Raw genomic sequence first — 22,776 nt, forward strand, 5'->3', positions numbered from 1 at the left:
CACATAAAACCAGGTGTTTCTCTCCAGAGCCATTATTTGACAACAGAGAGGGAAACAGGACCTGTGTGGCATTACTACACAAAGTATTAGGACGAAAATAATAGCTTAAGTTAACACAAGTTTGTTTGAAAGATTCGTATCCACTAGTAAGACCACAAGTCTAACCAGAAGACATTAGTATTTCTATGGCAGCCCCCATAAAGTCACCGAAGCTTTGCATGCCTTCTTCCTCCTCCCAGTCCACACCACAACAATGACACCTCAGTACCACTGGTACTGGCTTGTGGTACAGCTTTAAATCCTTAAAAGAGTAGTTTATCTTCCATGTCAATAATGCAGTGTTCAACAAAACACATGCCTAGAATTCTTTCTAGAGATTATTTGCAATGAAAATGTATTAAAGGTGACTTAGATGTGCTTAAAGCAAGAAAGAAACAACACCTAACCTAGGAGACTAATCATTTATAATCTTCACTGCAAGTAAAAGCCAAATACTTGCTATTTCAAATTCTAACAGTAGAACTAGTATCAGCAGATACTATAAGTATCCAATGATCCATTTTGCCAAGGTTTCTTCCACTGATATATAAGCAACAACCATCAACATAAGAAAATTAGTTAAGTTTCCCTTGTTTTTCACATGGAAAGCCATTAGGCAAAATTTATTATTTGGGAATAGCCTGGTTTCTCAAGTGTAAGACGGATAAGGAAGTACCAACTCAAAAAGACAAGACAAGCTTTATTTGGAATCAAGGTACTGATGTTCTGTGTAGCTTTGCTATTAAACTACTTTTAAGGTAAGACTCAGACTGGCAAAGTTTCATCTCCTGCTTAAAGTTATGGAAATAGATTTGATAATAAAAGATAAAGAGAAAAATAATCTAATCCTGGCAGCAAGTTTTACTTTTTAAATACCTAGAGAGCACACTGAACCTGAAATGTAGATCTTCATCCAAAAGACAAAGGGATTTACAATGCTTTAAAGGAAACAGGCTTTTACCTATACCTTCTGTAGGTACCCAACTGTGTGTGTGATAACATGGACAAGAATTCCCCACAAACTGGTAAACTAATTTTGCTAATGTGTCACTTGAGCACAAAAATTGAGCATTTGATCAAAGCCTAAGTTATAATGGCCAGCAATTTTCCAATGCCCCTCAAAACTCCTACTGTATCACTACAAGAACATATCAAATTCTTCTGAGCTCACTTAGAATACGGAAACAGATGGAAATTTTCTTATGGATCCATCCTGCTGGTCAATGATACAACTGCTCCTAGCTTCTCATCACCAGCAGGAGGTTCTTATGCCCAAAGCTCTGACATCAGAAAGGACTGTGAGAACATTCAATCTGCTGTTGGCAGAAGCATTCGAATTAGTTCAAACTTCACTCACCAGCTGCACACCAACAGCCTTTTCTAGATTCAGCTGTGCTAAAGAAGTCACTGATCTCACTTCCAGTCACCATTTCCTCCATCTGCCAGCTAAACTGCTCCTGTGAGCCTCCCTATACATGTTTAGATTTGACAGAATGAGACCTATATCTTACACAGCTGGAAGTGAAGTGTTTGGAAACCCTTCACAATAACAGCTTATTTAAGAGATCAGAGGGTGTGACAGAGGGTACGAACAAAAAGCTAAAGGCATGTCAATATGATGGCCTCTTTCACAAAGGCAGGTATTTACAAGAAGCACATATATTTATATCCTGCTTCACTGTAACATGAAGCAAAATGGTTTAGTTGGACAGTAAGAGAAAGCTATTACACCTCGTTTGGCTTCAAATGTACTCCTTCAAAACAACTGTGGTAGTAACTGCTAACCAAACATAAAAAGCATTTTTTAGAATAATGCAAAACTCTGTACCAGATCTTTGCTAAGAATGGTCATCTAAACCAAATCCAATAATGACACACACGGTTATGCCTTTTAGAGGTTATTTTTTGACCCAGTAACTGAAATTATCCAAAACTATGCTTTCAAATGAAGGAGCAAATATGCTATGCTATATAGCCATAGATTTAATTATATTTAAGAAGTTTGTCCTGACAAGCTTCAGCCTTCAGATCATTCTATATATATGATTAGACAAAGACCTTTCACAAATGTCAGTATAAACTTGCTAACAAATAAAATTGAGGACGTGGCAGAAGAAAGAGTCGAGAGCTATAAACAAAGGACAAAACTCCATTTTATAGACAAATGTTTGAGTTATAAAGAACAACAAGAATTTATGTTGGGAAAGAGATATAAGAACAGAACAGAAAAAAAACTTAGCAACATGTGAACAAAGACAGGTAAACAATATACGGTACAAATGTTTACGCAGAAGCTAGCAGCTGCAGAAAAAGAATGCCCCATTCCCTTCTAGATTTCCAAGACAAAGAATAGAGAAGAAACCCTTAAATAAGCATCCCACAGCCATGCTCTTCAGATTTACAGTTTTCTTCAGCAGCCTGCATACAAACATACAATAACTAAAATTCTTGGAAACTTAATTCTATATATTGGAGAGGAGTCACATCATAAAGCGACACACTGACAGAATTCTCATAGCACATACATTAAATTGCAGGAGACTAATTTATGCACAATAGTAACAGTGGAAACTCTTCTGTAACTAAGGCTGCTGAGCTTCCATAAACCTGGTTTCAGAAGTTATTTCCTCTAAAGCACTCCTTCAAAAAGTTATGAAATCAAAATAAGATTATAAGCAGGCTGGAAGAACAATTTTCACAACGATATTTAATCATAAGCTTTGCTGATTTATCATCTCCTAGAAACAGTTTTCCAATACCACTTTCAAAAATCTCTTATAATTGTTATACAGCACACTGGTCCACCACCTTAAAAGAAAAGCCAACGAAGAAACACAATCAACCATCCAGAGTAAGCACCATGTTAAAGCATTCAAATAGATTCTTCTTGCCTAGAGTATGGTGTGAATGGCCTCACCCAGGTCTTGCACTGCCAAGCAACTCATCTTTCCATTATTAAAAGGCTCAATTTGGAATGAACCATTTCACAAAACCCTCATGGCCATTCTTATCTATCCATTACTAGGTGGAAGGTACATGGGAAAACTGCAGCCAAAAGCTTAACTGGGCTCCCAAACACCAACTCTCCTGCAGTCCTTCCAACCTAGCCATGCCAGGATTACAGAATACTCCACTACTTCTATGAAAGCTCCTCAGATGTCACACCCATGAATTACACTATTTTGTGTTTACCAGCTATTACTTAACTCTCTCCATATCTATGAAATAAGAATTAGAGTACGCTGGAAAATTTCATCATCTATACACTTAGATTTATTGGCTATCGCTAATCAGGACATCCAAAATTGTTGCTGTTTTTATTAAGGTAGTAAAAATTATATCATAGAGTTGTCTAGCTCACCAAAACCGAACAATGCTGCCAATATACATTAAAAGGTTTTTAAAAATTTAATGTATGCTACACTGCAGCCAATTTGAAGTTTATATTGCTCCATTAACATTATCTGACAACCCACTCTTTAAGAACATCCTGTCATAAGTCCCATCTTCCCCAAAGAATCCAAAAAAATGTAACTGTATCAACTGCTTTTAAAAGCCTAGGAAAAAAGTACCTTGAAACTTCGAATGTATCATTGTACTTAATATGTAGCACTAAATGTCTTAGGCAAATTAACTCTGGGGAGAAAAAATATGTGTGGAAATAATGATACAAAGATATACGAATTCCAATTAACTGAAGCAAACCAACAGCACCTTCCAACTAAATAAAACACAAACCCATGGTATTTGTGTTTCATACCCAGAACTATACCTTAAACACTTCACCTAGAACATCAAGCTAATCCGAATCAGTTTCACAGAAAGGTTTTAAGAATTACGCTTAAGACAATGAGGAAAGAACTATTATCTGCCTTCTCAGATTTTTCTTTTTCATTCCTCCATCTACACACACACACGTAAATTTAATCAGAGAAGCACTGCAAAATACTACTAGCAATTTACCCTTCCAATATCTTTAACAAATGTCTGGAAAAGTGTCAACAAACATAACCCAGTACACTGCACGCACACCCCTTAACATTATTAGTATTTAAGCAAACCCATTTTTACTTTAAAGAAAATTAGTAGTTAATCTTGATAGCAATTTAAAATTTTGTAATATAAAAAATGACCCTGGAATTGTGAGCAGCGTGGTTACAAGTACTATATTTTTGACCTTCCAAGATTTAAAAGACATAACAAGTCTTTATTTTATCCTTACCAGTGGGTTTTTTTTTTCAGAAGTACAAGCTATAAATTACAGATTTTTAGAAAATACTCAAACCCTTGACATCACAGTATTTACTGTAAAACACACACTATTAGCTGCCTGCCAATATTATAATTTGTAACAAACAAATGGAAGACTGTCAAAGAAAACACATATCCATTGCCATTTCATTCTCCTGAATAGCAAACTTTTGAAAAGTAATTTCTTTTTTTTTTTTGCTTTCACTTCAACAATAAATAGGTACTCTAACATTCAAAGAAATACTGCATTGCAAGATTCCTGTGATCACACCTTCTGCTTCCTATTCAACCAAAAATCATGTCTCAAGTATAACACTCCTTACAGAAGACAACACATGAGAAAGTAACCCTGCTGAAAGTTGGTAATGTCTCCATGCAAAATGGCTAATAGCACTCTGCAAGATAAAAAAAAACAAACCAACACATTCCCTATTCTGCATTAGGCACACAAAGAGCTCTCTGATTTACAGCTAATGAAAAATGGCATCAATATTAAACAAATAAAATAGTCACTCAGAAACATCACACTTTTGTAGATTATCTGACAATGCACCCTAAACAAAGTATCCATCACTCATTCGGAGTTTTTTCCCTCACCTTCCTAATCCCACTTTCTATAGAGATTACACAAATTCACTAACATGTATCTTCGTCTACAGGCTTAAATACGAATACCAGAATATGTGCAAATCCCTTTACTGTGAATAATCTTAGACTCAACATAAGAAACAGCCCTACCTCACCTCTTTTCCTGTCTCATTCCATCTCATAAAATGAAGCTCTTCTTCAGTGTTGAAAACTGCTATTAAAAGAGACTATAAAAACCTGGCTATGACAGTTTACTCTGGATTCGACTTACACTATGGATTACAGTATGCTAGATATATCCACATGCAGACTTGCTCAACACGCGACCAAAAAAATAGCAAGTTAACAACCCTCTTCCAACCCTGCCATAGGTAGCACGAATACAGGTAGGTAACATTTTCCCTCCAGACAACATAAGGGGACGTCTAAGTAGGCGTCCACGATAGCCATGAGTACAGCACACTCTTAAAGAGCCACTGCTAACCCGAGAGGCTAACCCCGAAAAACCCGCCCCACCACACTTGGTACCCCTGGAGCCCACCGGCGGAGAACTCGGAGCCTCCGAGAGCCACCAACCGGCTCGCAGAGAGCAGAGACCCACATCCTCCAACAAGTAACCGCGACCGGGAGGGCCGGGACAGACGCCGGGCCGGCGCAGGGCTGCAGCAGGCCGAAGTCACAGCCCCGGGGCCGACCGGCTGTCCCACGGCTGGGCGGCAGGGGAACACAGCTCCAGGTCGTCGTGCCCCACTCCGCCAGCGGTGATCAGCACTGCCTATTTTAGGGAAGGAGAACAAGGCCAGCCTTTCTCCTCCAGACCGGGACCACCCGTCCCCACAGCATGCAGGTGCAGCCGGCCCCAACAGCAGCAACGCGCGCCCCTCCCCCCGCCCGCCCCAGCGGTGCGGCCGCCCTCCTTCAGTGGCTGCCCCCCGCTCTCCGCACTGCGGGCGCGGCCGACTGCCCCCCCTCCCCCGCTCTCCTCAGCGGAGCGCGCGGCCCCACCGCCGCCCTCCCCCCGCAAGAGAGCCTTCCCCTCGGGGTGGCGGGCTCCTTACCGCGGCAGCGCGGCCGGCGGGCTGCGGCCGGCGCGGCGACGGCGGGCTCACGCACGAGGGGCACTTAACCCCATCGCCAGCCCCGACAGCCGCCCGGGTTCCTCCTGCTGCCGCGGCTGGGAGAAAAGCCCGCCCCACCGCGCCACCACCGCCAATAGGAACGGCAAACACCAATGATAAACGGCCGCACGGACCAATTAGCAGCGTAGCGCCTTCCCCCGGCGCTGCCGGTGAGTGGTGCTTTGCAGCGTTTACGCCAGCGCAAGCCCGCCCAGGAGACAGCTGCCAATCGAAGGGCGCCGCTGCGCTGATAGACGGCTATGACCACCAACAAGAACCCCGCCTTGGCGCGGACACCGGCACTGTAAAGCCCACCCACTGTGAGCAGGGGAGGATTACTGGCAGTGCGCGGGTAGACTGCTCCCGGGGCTAATGGCAGCTGGGGTGCCTCCGTTCCCGCGGCTCCGCTCCCGGGCAGCGGCAGTAGCAGCAGCCTTCCCTCGACTGTACCGTGCTGAGCACGCCTGCTGACTGCCTACCCCGAGCAGCAGCACCCCAGTTCCGTTAGGGGATCTCCCAGCAGACGCACGGAGAACCCGTACTCCGGCCCTACCAGGGCAGGATGGGAGCGGTAGTCCCGCCTTGGGGCCCACCCTTCTTCTCTCCGGGCACCTCGCCTCGGTTCCAGCCCTCAGCCGCTCTTCCCACCAATCTCTACAGCCGGCGTCACTGCCTGAGGCGCCTCGTCCTGCGGGTCCCTCTCCCAGCCCAACCCTTAACACCACCCCTGCGCTTGGCGCCCTCTCCTCCCAGTGGCCTCTGCCCTGAGGTAACCGTGTCGCCTTCCTTCTCGCGTCCCGCCCCCTCCGGCTCCCGCAGCCTTCGTTTCTCATCCCCGCGCGCCCCGCGAGGGAAGCGGGGCCCGGGACGAGGCACAGTCGGCAGGAATACGCCGTTTAACTCGGGAGAGCGGGGCGGGAGGGTCACAGAACCGCCGCGCGCAGCGGGAAGCGCACGTTTGGGCTCCCCCTCTCCTCGCTTGAGGTTTGCGTCATTTCCGGGCGGCAGTGGTTTGATCTTAGAGCCCGCGAAGTTGTGGGGCAGCGGCGGTGGAGCCGTGAGTGGTGTGGAGGGCCCGGCCTGGCGGGCCCCGCCTGTCAGCAGCCCCGCAGGGTAGCGGAGAGCGGGAGGCCTGTTCTGCGCGGTGTCTGGGAGGAGCCGGAGGGCGGCCTGGTTCTCGCCTCACGAGTGAAGGCTGGGCCGGGGTGGTGGGATGTGACGCGCTGAGGGACTGCGCGGGGAGAAGCGGCGGGGTGTCCCCTGGGTGGGACTCGGATATTGCAAAGGGGCGAGGTTTCAGGTGACGTTTAGTTTTTCTCAGACCCTGTTTGTGCCGTGAGGCCTCGTTTGTCCTGCTCGTTCTGGCTGATGCTGGGTTATCACAGCATGTGCTCGGGTAGTTCCGCTATTGCAGGACACCCCTATACAGGGAAATACGTAAGTTAAAAACTAAATCAAGTCACCCGAGGCAGATATTAAGGTGATTGTTTTCCTCAAGGCCCTGGGTTGTGGAAAACCTGCAGTGTGATAGAGAGCTTTGTTCTGTCTGATTGCTCTTGTATATTTTTTTAGAATGCTGTATTCTAGTAACTTGGTTAGTTTTTCAGTCGTTTATTATTGCACCATATTCTTTTCCAGTGGAAAAATGGTTGATCAATCAGCCAAGGCCCCATGTTTTTCTTTGGGTCTTTATTAAGTTTTTTTTGAACATAGAGTTGGTGAACAGTTGAGACCATGAAATCTATGAAGCAAAGCCTTGATGGAAATACTCATCTGTTTCAGGCATCTGTTATTGAGCTGCTTTAAAAGGATAAACTTAATGGCCTATAAGAATAAATACTGGGTTTATATTATGATTATCTTATGCTGACAAAAAGCTATTGCAGAACTTGAATAGCCCTTGAAGTTCTTGTTGGTCTTGCACCCAACCTTCCAATAAAAAGCCATATCATCTAGGGTATTATCCTCAACAAATTGGGTCTCAGTACAGATCTCTGGAAGAATTGTCTGTAGTGAAATGTAGTATAGTATTTAGTAGTAGTATAGTCAGCAGTGACAAAGAATTCCAGGTTAGGTTTTATTTAATTTTATTTTACAAGTATTTTTACTGTCCTTATCCCTCAGTGGTTACTTATTTATCCAGATGGTTTGTGAATTCATTGAACATGATAGAAGTTGGAGCAGATTCCTTTGAAATACTGCTCATGATGTTTCTCTTACATGCGAACAATCTTATCTGCTTGTATTGAAAAAAAGTTTCAGGGCAGTTTTTTTCACATCATGGCTTAGTTTTCATAAAAGTTTGAGGGACTTTCTTAAAACTTTTCCTGGAAGTTATAATTACTGTACAAATATGTTTGTAAAACTGTTTAAATTTCATTCATTTTGAAAAATTGTAGAAACTGAACTGCACCAACAGATTTATAGGTACATTGGTATAGATCCCCTTCAAAAAAACTTAAGCAGACCTACCTTTACCAAAGGCATGTTGATTCCCACCAAATAGATGCATTTATCCCGTGTTCACAAGTTCTGCACTTCATTTTTCACTGCTTTTTATGTACAATAAGCAAGTTGTGCTGTAGATCCATAAGTCTTCCTCATTCCTCTATTTAAAATTTGGGATCATTGACCACTAGGTAGTCCTGAGATACCAAAGCAATTTTAGATTAAAAGTTAGTGGGTTTAGGAATTCAGCTATTTCATCCTTGATTTCCTTTACAACTTGAGAAAATCCTGTACAGTTTTTATTTATTTACCCATGCAACTTCTGTAGCCGAATGCACACTATGCATGAAAATTTAGGTCTCCACACCAGATCTTTTAGGTCTGTTTTGTCTGAGAAAACTGACATTCTGGAGCTTCTTGTAGTCTAGACATGTAGGAAAATTGATGGGATGCATATTATATTAAGGACACAGAAACAAATGAAAAATTGTAGCTAGAGAAAACGTGCACTGAAGCTTCTCTCTTAGAGTTTTCTAATCTGCAGTGGGTAAAACAACAGGCACAAACTTATTGTCTGCCAAGCCAATGTGTTTTGTTTTTTTTTTTTTTAAGACTAGCTTTATTTATTGCTGTTGCTACAATAGCATAAATAATTGATTTGTCTTAGAATAGAAATGATCACTACCAAAGTCATTATACACAAGCAAGGCATCAATTCTCAGTATAATCATTACCTTAGCAACTCAGTAAAAGGCAGTTTTGTGGAATTTATTTCTATTGTTTCATCGTTGTTCATTCTCATTTTCTACACAACCAAAGTAAATCATAAGGTCAATATAGCTTTCACAGTGCCTTCTGTAGCTTTGGATATCATAAAATAGTGCTGCAGGTATGAATATAGGTGGAATACAGATTTTTATCACTGCTGTTTATTCAGGAATCTTGACAGAGCTGGTTGAGTCTTCAGTGTGTGATTCTGTATGATCATTATAAAGTGCATGTTTACAATAAGTAAATTTAAAAGGTTTGTGGAAGAACTATGTAAGTGGTGTTTAAAAAAAAAGTGCCTTTTAGTTATCTAAGTTTTTAAAATTTCATTCTGAAGTGCTTGTTCACAGGCAGGCGTATCTCAGGCATCAAATATTTTCCCTGAGGTATTTTTTTCACTTGAATTCCATAAATCAACCACAAGTCTGGTAGGTTATATATGCACAGCAGATGGCAAAGTCCATCTTTGAAAGGTTGTAGTCCAAGTGAAAATAATAGTGTTGATACAGTAAATGCAAAGGACTGGAACTTAAAGTTGATAATTAGGACAATATTGTGATAATGTGATTATGCACACTACTTTGCCTTTACAGAGAGCAATGTGTGAAAGGTTTAGTAATGCACACTTCATACTGCTGTCTTGTGCTGTGCTGACACTATTCCTTGTATGTGTTTTATTGTGCACTGCATATAGGCATCCTTAATTATTCACCTACTCTATAATTATTTGTCATCCATTAATTTTTCACCTAGGGAAAAAAATAAAACCTTTTATATATCTGGATTCCGTGTTGCTGTTTTTTAAGATAGATCTGCAGTGTCAGTTTGAACCCTACTAGTAACTGATGCAAAAACATTTTTATGGTAGTATTGCTATGTACAATGAGTCATATGTGCCTCCTCTAATTCAGATTTATGCTTCTGAAACTGTATGGTTTTTATTCAGTGTTTCAGTGAAAGAATCTTGTCATAATTTAGTTCAACAGAAAGTTAATTATGTGAACATTTCATTCTCATATTGTCACTCACAACAAGCTGATCAGAAGTGTATAATTTTCTTTGCTTTTACAGCACAGAAAATCATCACAGAAAGTGAGTCAGAAATTTTCTCTAGGAGTGAATCGCAGAACTGAGTGTTGAAAAGGTTTGTCAGGTCCACCAATCCTGCAAGCATACTTGTTTAAGATTGGCTCTGCAGAAATGTTTAATGTTTGGTTTTTGCCAGCAGTCTTGCAGTACTTTAATGAACTTCTAAAGAAAAAGAAATACCCTGTGAAAAATATTGTGATAGAACTATCGAAGTGATTACCATTGCTTTCCCAACAGTTAGAGCTAAAACATTTCTGTTTCCTCAACTGAGAGAGTAAGTGGGTATTTACCAGAGCTTTCTAAATTCTTTTCTCTTTTTGCAATGCATCTCTTGGGCATACGGAGGAAACCAGAGGCTTTCCTTCTTCTGTTAAGCAAAATTCAGTGATGAACATGCATCAAAGAGTCTTGATACTGATAATAGTACTTTTATCTGATGTTGAATGTTCTAGAGGCCCAGGATGGCAGAATAATGTTTCTTTAAAGATATGAGAGAGATTCCACTTAGAAAAGTGGAAGGGAAAAAAAGCCATAGTCAGTAATGCAATCACAATTAGATGATACAGAAAGTCTGGCTTGCAAAAGAAAAAATCCAGATTTCCTTTCTCTATAATCAGCTATTTCATTGCCATTGAGAGGGTATCCATCTTGTAGCTTTGGACAGGTTATGTTCTAGTCAGTGGTTTGTATCAGGAGGTGGTTTAGCAGCACTTGGGCTTGTCTCTTGTTAGGTTAGGATCTTGAGTGTGTGACCTGATATGAATCTAGGGAGAAAAGATCCCATCTTTTTTCTGATGGTACCAGACTTACTTGAAAATTGGGCTTTCTTTACCTTGACCGTGCTATTTGGAAGCAGCCATGGAGTTCTTACTGCTGTGTGAGTCACTTCCACTCATCCAGTGAGGAACATCAGGTGTTCAGACCCTTGAGTTATGTATTTTTGAGAGTAGGATTAAAACCAAGTTTATACAGAAGTCCTTAAGTGTGTGTATATACATGAACTCATGTCTTCCCAGTTAGGACTCTTGCTTTCATACGTGTGGAGGTATTTCTAGGGCTTTATATGTTCGGAAGTTTGCTTGGTAGTACAGTATCTACTGTTACTTATTCAAGAAGCTATTCTGGTTGATAATGTTTTGTTTCTATGATCATTAAGGTAATCCTGTTCTTCACACAGGCCGTGAATCCAAAATAATTAGGTAATGCTGTGATGTAAAGGTTTGGTGCTTTCCTCATGTTTAGTTAGCACAGACTGCTACCCAGCTTTTTAACCATTTGTTTGTTTAAAGTCTATTGAAGTCATAAGAGAACAAAAGCTAGTATTTCATCTCTGACCCTGTCCCCTTGGACAAAAATTATGAATCCGTGGTTTTAGTCTAAAGCATAGTATGAAAATTTTCATTGATTAATTATTTTGTGGTTTAAGATTGTTTCTTTCTGAGGAGAATGATGGTTCCTTACTCCTTTTTTTTTTTTAGCTTTTTCCCCATTTCCTTTTTTTTCCTTCCCTCAAACTGGGTATATTTTGCCCTTATTTTTGTAATTTGATTCTTAGGATTAAAAATTTTAGAGGACTGATATTCCATCATCAGAACATTAAATAACCTTCTTTTTCCTGTAACTTTTCTGTAAGAAAATGTTTACCAGAAAGAGTTATATTTTAATGTATATAAGTAAGCTCTATTTGAATGGCAAATAACTCTCATCCATAAACAGGGAACTTTCTTAAATAACTGTTTCATAGCACTAAAGAAGTGATACATGCAGATCTCTTCATACTGCTATAGTCAGAATATTTTGTTGATACTAAGATGCTGGGCTCTTCCATAATATGCATTGGTTTATGCTTCCTAGGGAGAATTCTCAAGACTTGAGTAAAGTTATGTAGGTACTGAATATTTAAAGATGGAGTGATTATTATTGTTCCATTCTGTAAAATACTGCAGACCTGTCTTTTAAGTAAGACATATTTTTTTTGGTTTTGTTTCCCTCAGGTTCAACATGGCAAGTACATTGCAGGACACAGCTAGACTTGAAGATTCTCAATCAGAAAATGTTGATGCTAAGCTGTCCTTTCTACCTGAAAGACTGAGAAAGAAACTGCTTCCTTTTCAGGAGAAAGGCATCATATTTGCACTTCAGAGAAATGGCAGGTAAAGTCTTTATTGTGTCATATACTAAAAATAATTATTTCAGGTAATAATAACTTAATTTTTACACAGGCTGTGCAATACCAGGAACTTTTAGGTGAGTTATATTACAGAAAGCTTACTTAAACTATAGGATAACATGGTTTAAAATGAGGGCTTGTTTAGGGCTTTTTTTTTTCCCAGAAGATGAAGAAATGTTTAATAATGCTTTATGCAAAAGCGAACTGTAGTATCAAAGATCTCCTCATGTAAGAGGAGGTTGATATCAGTCCCATCCTTTTTGTCATGTTAATAGAGAATTCTTAAATAAGTTAATTCACATTTGTTTCTTTAGTTCTTAATGGCGTGGTAGAGCTGTTAAGGGAATGACTAACAGATCTTGATGCATCTGTGTGGTATTCTATTTTAAATTTGGTACAATTCTGGCATGTAATCAGAGTGTTCTGGAGCTCACTGAGCTGCAGCAGCAGAGCAAAAGAAGCCTTACAGTCCTCAGTTAGCAGGTGCAGCAACTGATAGAGTAGGCATTCAACAACTAAGTACCTGATAAATCAGAAAAATAGTTTATGCAGCAGAAAATATTGTGCTGAGTCAGAGCCTGCTACTGATTTATAGGGCAAAGAAAAGGGAAATATTATTTCTATGTTTATAAATTTTAGAAAATTTAGGCAGTTGCAGCCTAACGCCGTGGAACAACTGTATGTTGTTGTCTTGGAAAGCGTGACATTTTAGAGGTCTGGCACAAATGAAATCATTTTAGCTTAGGTTTTAAAGAAGCTAGTTTCTGATATTTTGCAGTTTTGCTCAGAACAAGAGGCTTAGGGCCTCAGGAGGTTTCTTGCTAACATTTGTGATTTTTTTTTTTTCCGGAGAAAATAAATGTGCCTCTCTTTTGCTAAAGGTGAAAAATTGGAAAGGAAGTGTTTATCTTCAGTTCTTGCAATCATGTGGAACTTCTGATCAATTAAAATTTCCTCTGAAGTTTTTCACTTTAATTCTATTCATTTGGGCAAAACCTTCAACAGTTATTACATTGCTGTCTTCAGGGAATGAAGCATGCCATCTGTTCTATGCTGCCAGACTAGTAGGTAGCAGAGCAGAGAAATGAGCCCTGCCACTAACATGCAAGCCTGAGATTTAAAAAGCTTTATGCTGTTTTGGCATTAATTTCTGTTTGAGCACTGGTCATATTAGGCACTTCCCTGCTGCACAGTGTGACTGTGAAAATGAATGCAGACAGTTTTAACTGATGGCTGAGACTGATGGATAGACAGCAAAGTCTACACTGGAGTTGAATTTAATAAATCCAAACCCCTTGGCTACCATATTTTGGTTGATCTGATTCTAATAAAGGGAAGTGAGGCTTACATAGTATTCGATTGAAGTGCATTTGTATATACACATAGTGAAATTACAGAAGATGCTAAATGCATGTAGTTTCTTTATTAGAAGGCTAGTGGATCTGTTTGAAAGTAGCATAATCTTTTACAGCCCATTATATAATACGGAAGTTCCTCAGGAAGGAGCTTAACTGTAGGACTAGATAAATCTTAATCAGATGTTTCATCCTTTTTTGTTTGAGAAGTAACAGTTGCCTACAATAAGTATCAGAACCAGTTTGGAATACCTAGGCTAATGACTGTCTAAAGGAGAATTAATTATTTTCATTAGGGTTATGAGCTTTATGTTATTTTCTTTTCTTGAAAACTTTCATTAACAAAAAACAATTGAGTAGTACGGTGTTGATGGTTTTACTGTGACATGTGTATGAAAGTATTTTTATCATTATTGCAAGAAACCTTATTCCTTGGCATGGCAAATTCTTTATCTTAGTTGAGTCAAACTGAGGAATTGTGTACACACTCAGCCAGCCTCTATATAAGTAAAATGTATTAAGTCAAACTTTCCTGAGGAGTATTTTTTAAATCTGTCCCTTGCTCAGGCAGATCTAATTTTCTTTCTGTCCCAAAACAGAGAACAAGAGACTCTGCTGCTTGTAGCTGAATTTTCTTATTAGTTTGTCAGCCTTTGGCTCACCGAAGTCTTTTCTTTTTGTGTACACCATAATGATTTAAGCCTTCTTCCAGTACTCCCAGTGGTATATTTTGGCATGGTATGGTACTTTTCTATAGAAATGTCTTTTCTAGTTTTAAAAATATATAAACATGGGACTAGAAGTAAGCAGTATGTGCATCTCCTCAGGCTACGTACTCTCTTTGCAGTCATCGCGTAGTCCATGCTTTGTCGTAGTGGTAGGAAACTGGTGCAGAGAAAGTGTTCTGTTGTTGGCTGAAGAGATTTAATATTATTTTAGGTTAGACAAGAACCCACTGTGAGAAGGGGCTTATTATTAGAACAATTTTATTTGTAGCATGGAAGGGGCTTAGAGTAGGCTATTTATTCCTTTGTCTTTTCCTGGAGGGTAAAATAAATCCACTCTTGTGATTTATGCTTTTGGTTCATTCGTAAATGAATTAAAGGCTTTTTCAATGCATGGTCCAAAGGCATCATGTAGACTAACAGAGACTACCTTACACTTTTCCAGAACTGATAATTTTAGACCCAACAAGATAGTGTGTAGTTAACATATGCCAAGATACCTTTTAGCTCTCAGACATGCCTTAAAGGTAAATAACTGCATGGCTGCTTACTCTTTACTAGATATTATTCTTCATAAATGCACTTTTGAATAGGTACCTAGGGATAGAAACAATGTTTGGTCTTTAATGTGCAGAAAAGACAGGTTCACACAAATTCTGTCCTTTAAAACCTATTTATTTTTATGCTTTTCTTTCAGGAAAAGTGTAAGTTACTTTTTAAAAAGGCATTACTGTGTATTTATTTATTTATGTGTGCTTTAAACTACCTTAATCAGAAAACAACAAACTTATCCTAGTAACAAAAACTCTTAGCAATGGGCTTAGGGAATATTTAGGACTGTTAGGGTCAGTTGTGTGTATGCTATTGAGGGGGGAGGGAAATGAGTGATTCTCTCTGCTCTTTGTTGGTTATTAGTCATAGTTTGGGCAGATGTGGGCAAATCCCTATTTCCTAAAAGCTCAGGATAACCTAATCAATTGCAAATGAAGAGGCATAAACTGAAAACCTTAAAGATGTCATCTTGCTTGTTGGGTTTAGTTGTTCTAAGCAATGGAGTGTCATTTTCAGCCCTATTTTATTCTGAGGCAGACTTCATAATGAAAACCTAAGCAATACAGAGAAATCACTGGCCAATAGTCAGGTGTTAGTGGAGGGGAGGTGACAGTTATCAAAGCACAGTGCTCTGGAAAAAAGCAGTAAAAGTTTAGGCAAAATACCCAAGATGCAACGACAGTGGACAAATGGCTTGATTGTACTGATAAGGATTGTATTCAATGTCTTTTGAGCACAGATCTCTCTTTGGATATTGATGATTTTTACTGTTATTTTTACTAACATGTATCGTTCTATCATGTATTCTTGTTTTATATCCTCTCTTTGTAGAAGTGTGCAACATCTGTCTTGTATTACAAACAATTTGTTTACCTGAATATACTGTAGAAGTCAAAGACATGCTATTGTTTGAAAACTAGCTCTCTTGCTACTGGGTAACATGTACAAATTGTATCACTAAATGCTTTATCAAGTTTTATAATAAACACCATCAGCATGTGATTTGCAAATATCATTACTTAGCGTAGCTTGCCTTCTTGATGGTATCTCAAAAAGATGCCTTCAGGCACACAGAGAACTTTTTTCCTAGAAATGTTGGCAGAACAATTTGTTTAGGTTGTCTTGCTTGTGGGTGTGAAAGAGGACTTGGAGGTATTTACCACTCATGAAATTAGCTTTTCCATTATAATTATGTGTACAAACCATTTTACTGGGGTAATCTAGTTTCCTGCTGTATTTTCTTCTCCCTTTCTTACATAAGGATCAAGAGCATTAATATTGTAACTTCTAATTTTTTTTGGAGGGGACGGGTATATATATCCACTTATCTAAATATTGAAAAGCTTATTAATACGTGTACCAGGATCTGTATTTTACTACAGTGTTTATTTATAGATAATTTTTGCTTTATAATTATACTTTTTAGGTTTTAGAGGTAATATGTTAAGTCATATTTATGTGTTCTGGAGCATGTGATTTTTAGTTTCGCCCTTCATGTTGGTTTGATGTTGTTTATTGAATATAGACCCAGTAAAAAGGTAAATGACAATGAATGGCAGTAACATTGTATAGAGTTCCAATCTGGCATTAAGAGCTATCAGTTTTAATGAAAGGGTATTTGTCTTGTTAGGCAGTAACTTTTTAGAGTATGAAAAAATTGTAGTCTTTAATGTTGTTTTGGATAGTAGGCTACAGAGAATCATTATGATAGTGAGCTTATTAGAGAATGGAGTCTGAGTGTTCCTATTATGAGACAGTTGCCTGCATTTCAAAATAGTACGTTTTTTCCATTGATTATGTCTCATCCCTAGCAAGCTACACAGGAGAAACATACAGTTAATTCTTCATTATTTAAAACAGATTTTTAGTTTAAAGACTTTATCAATCTTTATAGATTTTATATCCCACCCTCAAAGTAGACCAGAAAAACAGGCTCAAACCAAAATTTAGCTTATGAACACAGCTAAAAGGTTCTAGCTCCAGTTCCTCACTCAAAAGATAAAGTCTGCTGAGGTTTTAGTAGTTGAATAGCAGAAATGATAACTCTTGCGCAAGGAGCAAATAGAAATATTTAGAATTCCCAGCCATAGTATAGCCTTTTGTAGGGTCGGAAATTTCTGATGTAAGTCATATTTAATTTATTGAGCAAATTTCTACAAATTTGTTTAGCTTCCTACAGTGGTAATAGGAAGGAGTGATGAGAGTTCACAGAAATTGAGTCAATATCTGCATCACGGTAGACTTGCATTCCCCCCACCTTGAAATAAAAATTCTCACATTTTCAGAAATTCTTATTCTGAATGTGCTTATGTTCCGCCTGCCTGAGCATAAAGATACCCCTCTATAGCCTGCCTGACCAGTGCATTGGGCAGGAATGCGGAGGGGTAAAAATATGTATTTTAATTGAATCTTTTAGATCTTGAGGGAGAGGTTAAGCTTTCTCTAAACTCTGAATTAGATAGCCTGAATTAGGTGAATTCTTCTGTACTTGCCATTAAGGAGTATGAAAGGTATCATTCCCATTTGAGCTGAGTGTCTAAGGAAGGTATATTTCTAGCTTAAGGATGCTGTTATAATAAGAGAAAATATGTTCAGTCTACATTTGTTTCCATGCGCATTTTAGTTTGTGGTAGAGAACTAAGTCCTTTTCTCTTACACTTCTGTTTAACTACTTTTCCCTTTTATTTTTGTAATTTTAGCTGAGTTTAGTTCTGCTTTTTATGTTGTCTATTAATCTTTTTCTCCTGTATAATGCCACTGTTGCTTTCTTTTCTTGTATTGCCTTTTTAAGTTATTAGAGCTTTGCTTTTATCTTTAATACTTTTTGATCCTTGATTACTGGTTTGCTTTTTTAGTGTATTTATTTTTTCCAGTTTCTTGTCTTTGATAGTAGCTATGTGTAAAAAAATTTCAGAGAGGAAAATAGATCTTTCTTCAATTTCAATTTTGAAACACTTATCCTGTATGCATCTTTATATATCTCTTACTGTTTACATCTAATTCTTTTGTCCTTTGTTTGAAAGGTCGTAGGTTGCTGCAAGTCTATGTTGTGATTAAATGCAAGACTGACTGCTTTCTACTGTTGTCTAAAACAATTTATTTTTTTCAGAATCAGCTACAAGGTTTAGAGGAACACTTATCAAAAATATTTTACGGGTTACTATTGGATTGTTCCCCAGTATTATATCTCAGTATTTATCTTCTGAAAGATGTGGCATTATTTTCAGTTTAGTTCTGCTTTACTCTTTTCATTTCTTAAGTACTCACAGCACTGCAGTCTGTTAGTTTACTTCATGTCTTAGTTTAATTTAAGTAGCATACAACTTCTTTTATGCAGTGAAAACAGTAAGCATTGATTTCTAAAGGGAGAAAAATATAACAGAAGAGGTTGGCATGGAGAGTTCATATTTTATGGAGCTATAGCTATTTGATAATTATCAGTATATCATAATTACTTATAAGATTATGTACTGAGTATTTATGCTGATAGTTATCCATACTTATGGAGAAAATTTATAAGAAATAATTTTCTTCAAGTTTTATTCATACTGTGCCATGTTGTACTGAATAAGTTGCTGGAAACCCTAGTTAGCATTCTGACTTATTTCCATGCGAGCATGTAACAGTGACCATCTATCATTCTTATGTGCTGCATGTAAGGATGTAGAACTGGTTTAAGTACCAAGCAGAATATTCTTTAATGACTCCAAATTCTGTAGTATCACTGTTGTTGTGAGACTGGAATTTGTTTAAATTCTTGCTATTAAACTTGTGACCAATTTGATCTTAAGGTGGAGGGTTCAAAGTTTAACATGAAGAAAGTAAATTCAAAACCAGACAAGATGAAGTTAATCTTAGTCTCTTTTGGGAGATCTACTTATTCTCTCTGTTACACCGGCTTTGACAGACACCAAATTACTTAAATTGCATGTTAGAAAAGGAAATTTATTTCACTTTTTTGTTTATTTTGAGGGAGAGGGCATTTTGATGTGGGGTGTTGTTTTTTTGTTTTCTGGGGGTGGGTTTTTTTGTTTGGAGTGTTTCTTTAGTCATGTCTAGGATTGTTTCTAGGAATGTTTCATTTTAATTTGTACTTGGTGACTTGCAGCACCAGGTGCCATAAACAAGTGTCTCTATTTGTAGATCTTCAGATCATAGAGACCTGGGAATAAAACAATTGTAATTTTTTAATGTGATTTCTGTTTGTAGTCTCAGTAGGTTGTAGTTAGATAGTCTGAAAGAGATGTTTGAAACAAGGCATAGGTCTCTTGCTAGATCAAGGAATAAATCCTTTATTGCAACATATTCAGGAACTAATTTTAGATATATGTAATGGGGATCAAACAGTTAATACATTTCAGCAATTAAATATGGAGTATTTCTGCGAGTACTGTGTTTTTAAAGAGAGGTTTCTTATTTAAAAGACATTGGTTTGTAATGTTTCAGAGTACATTTTACATCTGAGAAGTGCTGAGAACTAGCTCACAGAATGAAGTTCAGATGCAGGAAGTCTGAATGAGAAACTGAGCCAAATTCTGCAGAGCTGTCATGGTCAGGGAGGCTTGTTTGGAAGTGATGCTGGAGGAACTGGAAGGTAATTCCAATGGAACAAAAAATGCATTGTCAGAAGGCAAATGTAGAATGTCATTTGGGAGAAGAACTTTGTGAGGTAAAAAAAAAGTAATATTCAAGAACAGAAAAAAGCAATGGTAGTAATCTGAGAAATTACCTGGGTTTAAACATGGGCTTTTAGCAGCAGGAATAGAAAAGAGATTTTTAGAAATGAAGAGCACGATGTGTTGCGCAGAAGAACCAAGTGAGACTATGACTGTAGGTAATAGGTTGTCAGCTGTGATGGAGAGAGGGGAAGTGAGTTTAGTGTTAGCTGTGTGGAAGTTTGCAGGGGGAGAATCCACAGTGAAAAAATTGGTGTGTTTAAATATAAGCATCGGGGAGAGGGCAGAATGTAAGTGATCAGTTTTGAAAATGTGAGACAAGCTGGTTTCATGCAACTGAGAAAAAACAAGGTCTTAAGCAAGCATGAGTCAGATTCTGACTGATTTAATGGCAGTTGGAAGGAGAGGAAGAACAGAGAGGCATAAGAACAAACTATCCCAAAGGTAGCTGGGTAAACAATTAAAATCCACATACTTTATGATGTCTTTGTATTATGTTGAAGGGGGAACATGTTAAAGGACATAAATGAATGTAGAAAAGAGCAGCATAATTGCTTAGTTCAGAAATATATGTCAGGAAAGAAGTAGGATATTCTGTCAACAGCTGAATGGGTAGTTGTTTTTGAAGTATTTGGAAGGCACAAAAGTATTTTGAAGTATTGGTATGGAGAAGGAACAAAAGATAGGAGAAAACTCAAGACTGAGCCTTTTGTGCTGGAGGGAAGAGACATCGAATCTGGGAACTATTGAAAATGAAGAGACTAGACAATTATTTTCCTTATTTCCTGATTCAGATAACTTTAAAGAAGAATGACAGGAAGAGAGTAGTTCTTCTGTAGCTTTTGCACTGCAAAGCACTACAGAGGGAGGGTCATTTGGGAATGCAGAGCTTATTGGAAAAGCTGTGTTAAGTACCTACATTTCATTGAAAGTCATTAGGCTGCATACTAAGGAAGATCTACTGTTGATCACAGGTATTTCAGTGATGCCATTAATACCAAGGTTAAGGTTTATAGCTTAGGTTGTCAGTATGAAAGTAGTTGATGTTTTCCTACAGTTCCAGTTAACTGAAGTCAATTTTTCTTGCACTGAATCAGCTGGTGAACCAGTTTGTCTCTGAAGCCAGTGACTGAATAGGTAAAGTGTTTTCACTATCACAATTAGGTGTCATCTTGATTAGAATTTTTATCAGTTAACAGTTCAATTAATATATTGTAAAAACCTATTGAATTGTCTGAGTTTAACCTTCAACTTGATATGTGTTATTCCATACATCTTGGTCAAAGCTAAAATAGTAGAACACACTTGCAAATATGCTGTCATGGCTTTCAAATCTTAATAAAGCATTTTAGATGATTTGTGCATTACACATTGAAGAGTGTTGGAGAAAAGCATAAGACAGTACAACTGTTCTCCTCTACACTCCTTCAGAAAAACATTAGCACCTCAGATGTGGCAATTAAGTGCATCTTACATTAGATTAAGGACTGGCTTTTTATTATTTAGGGTTTTTTAAAACACCTGGTGTAGTTCAAGAGCAAGGGTATAATCTATCTTAATCTTCTGGGGATCTATTTTTGGTGAAACAACCTTGATTATTATTGCAAGGAAGTGAGCTCTCTTTGTTCTAGTTTTAGGACTGCATGCTGTGATTACTGACACACAAATGTAATGGTTGCTTGCGCAGTTTTATATAAAAATGTACTAAGTTCAGATTCCTTAAATAACCCTTGGTTAAGATGTTAGTGCTAAAGTGTTGGCTTGTGTGTAGGAGGTAAATTATATGTTGTAGCGTTATATAAAACTGACTCACATGAGTAGGTGAGAATCCCAAGAATATCAGGACACCCACATTAGTGAGAGAAAGATGCAAGCTTCCTCTGTACAACATGTTCCAAAGACTGCATTAACAAAAACAGCTTTAATTCATTTGAGTAGTAACAAAATTTTTCAGTATTTTAAGAAATGAAATGCTACTTCTTTGACTGTTTGTCCTGGAAAATGCACTTAAAAGTGAAGGAGTTTGTTCTGAAACAGTTACCTGAAGTTCTAACTTTTTTTCTAGATAGTTGTTGAAAACTAATCAAGAAGTTAAATTCCCACAAGCAAGCAATAGGTACTTTGGATTTCTGTACCCCTTTAGGTTTTAATCCTCCATGTAAGGAAGCAGAAGTATCTAGTTTAGAGAGGTTATTTTTGCCCGCTATTTCTGTAGTTACAAGAAACCTCTAGCAAAGACTGTAAGACTTTGTAGGATTCTTGTTTGTATAGACCTTAGATACATGTCAGTGTGTTGGTGATTTGCAAGAGCAAAGTTGAAAATCAGATTCCTTGTCTTTGCAAAGATATCTTGCTGCAGGAGCCATAATTTATATAAGAAACTTTAACCATATTTTTTGCTTTGTTAATATTGCAAACATTTCCAGAGGGGTGACCTGAATGTGACTTGGATATGCAGAAATAGAAATTATTTTGATTTAAACAGTTTTTTCTTCTCTGACACTCATTTTATGAAACTGTTTTAATATTAATCTCTTTTTGATACAGACTATTTTCTCATGGCTATATAACATATGCTGCATGAGTTTATCCTTAGTTTCCTTCTTCTCCAGTCAGCTCATCTCCATAAAATTTTAGACATCTGCTTCTCCTTCTGCTTTGCAAAGTTGGTTCCAATCATCTTGACATCAGCAGAACTAGGAGCCCTTTCTGTGCTCTCTGAGGTTTGAAAAAATATAATTTCTGTCCTTCCAGAGGCAGAGCTTTTCTGACCAGAGCTTTCGTAAGGCTAGGTTTTGTCTTACTTTCTTAGTTCCTTCTGTTTTTTGCTAACTTTTGATTTGTGTCGAAGGCTTGCTGTGGTAAGAATCTGTAAACACATCTGTAAGCACATCTTTGCTTGGTCATTGATACCTTTACAGGACTGTTCTGATGATGCATACTAACTCCTGATACCTTCTTCTGTGGTTCTGACTCATCTGACTAGTCCCTTAAGTT

At 38.3% G+C, this 22,776-nt stretch overlaps 2 protein-coding genes across 10 annotated transcripts in view; one reads left to right on the plus strand and one right to left on the minus strand.

Moving 5' to 3' along the window:
- Positions 1-6,056, minus strand: part of R3HDM1 (R3H domain containing 1) — a 94,318-nt gene extending 88,262 nt beyond the window's left edge. For all 5 annotated transcript variants that reach the window (XR_004549535.1, XM_034061565.1, XM_034061566.1 and 2 more), the window contains exon 1: positions 5,937-6,056. The gene's annotated coding sequence lies outside the window, so the exon portion shown is untranslated. The remainder of the gene's footprint in view (positions 1-5,936) is intronic.
- A 665-nt stretch (positions 6,057-6,721) lies between these two features.
- Positions 6,722-22,776, plus strand: part of ZRANB3 (zinc finger RANBP2-type containing 3) — a 50,206-nt gene continuing 34,151 nt past the window's right edge. For 2 of the 5 annotated variants that reach the window (XM_005154044.3, XM_031053414.2), the window contains exons 1-2: positions 7,013-7,109; positions 12,296-12,454. In XM_005154044.3, coding sequence (XP_005154101.3) covers positions 12,303-12,454 — 152 coding nt within the window. In that variant the 5' untranslated portion in view covers positions 7,013-7,109; positions 12,296-12,302. Of the gene's footprint in view, positions 6,766-6,881; positions 6,981-7,012; positions 7,110-12,295; positions 12,455-22,776 lie in introns of those variants that run through there. The other 3 variants (XM_031053411.2, XM_031053412.2, XM_031053413.2) reach the window with 3 other exon arrangements.

Source organism: Melopsittacus undulatus, chromosome 4, assembly GCF_012275295.1.
Source record: "Melopsittacus undulatus isolate bMelUnd1 chromosome 4, bMelUnd1.mat.Z, whole genome shotgun sequence".
NCBI classification, from domain to species: domain Eukaryota; kingdom Metazoa; phylum Chordata; class Aves; order Psittaciformes; family Psittaculidae; genus Melopsittacus; species Melopsittacus undulatus.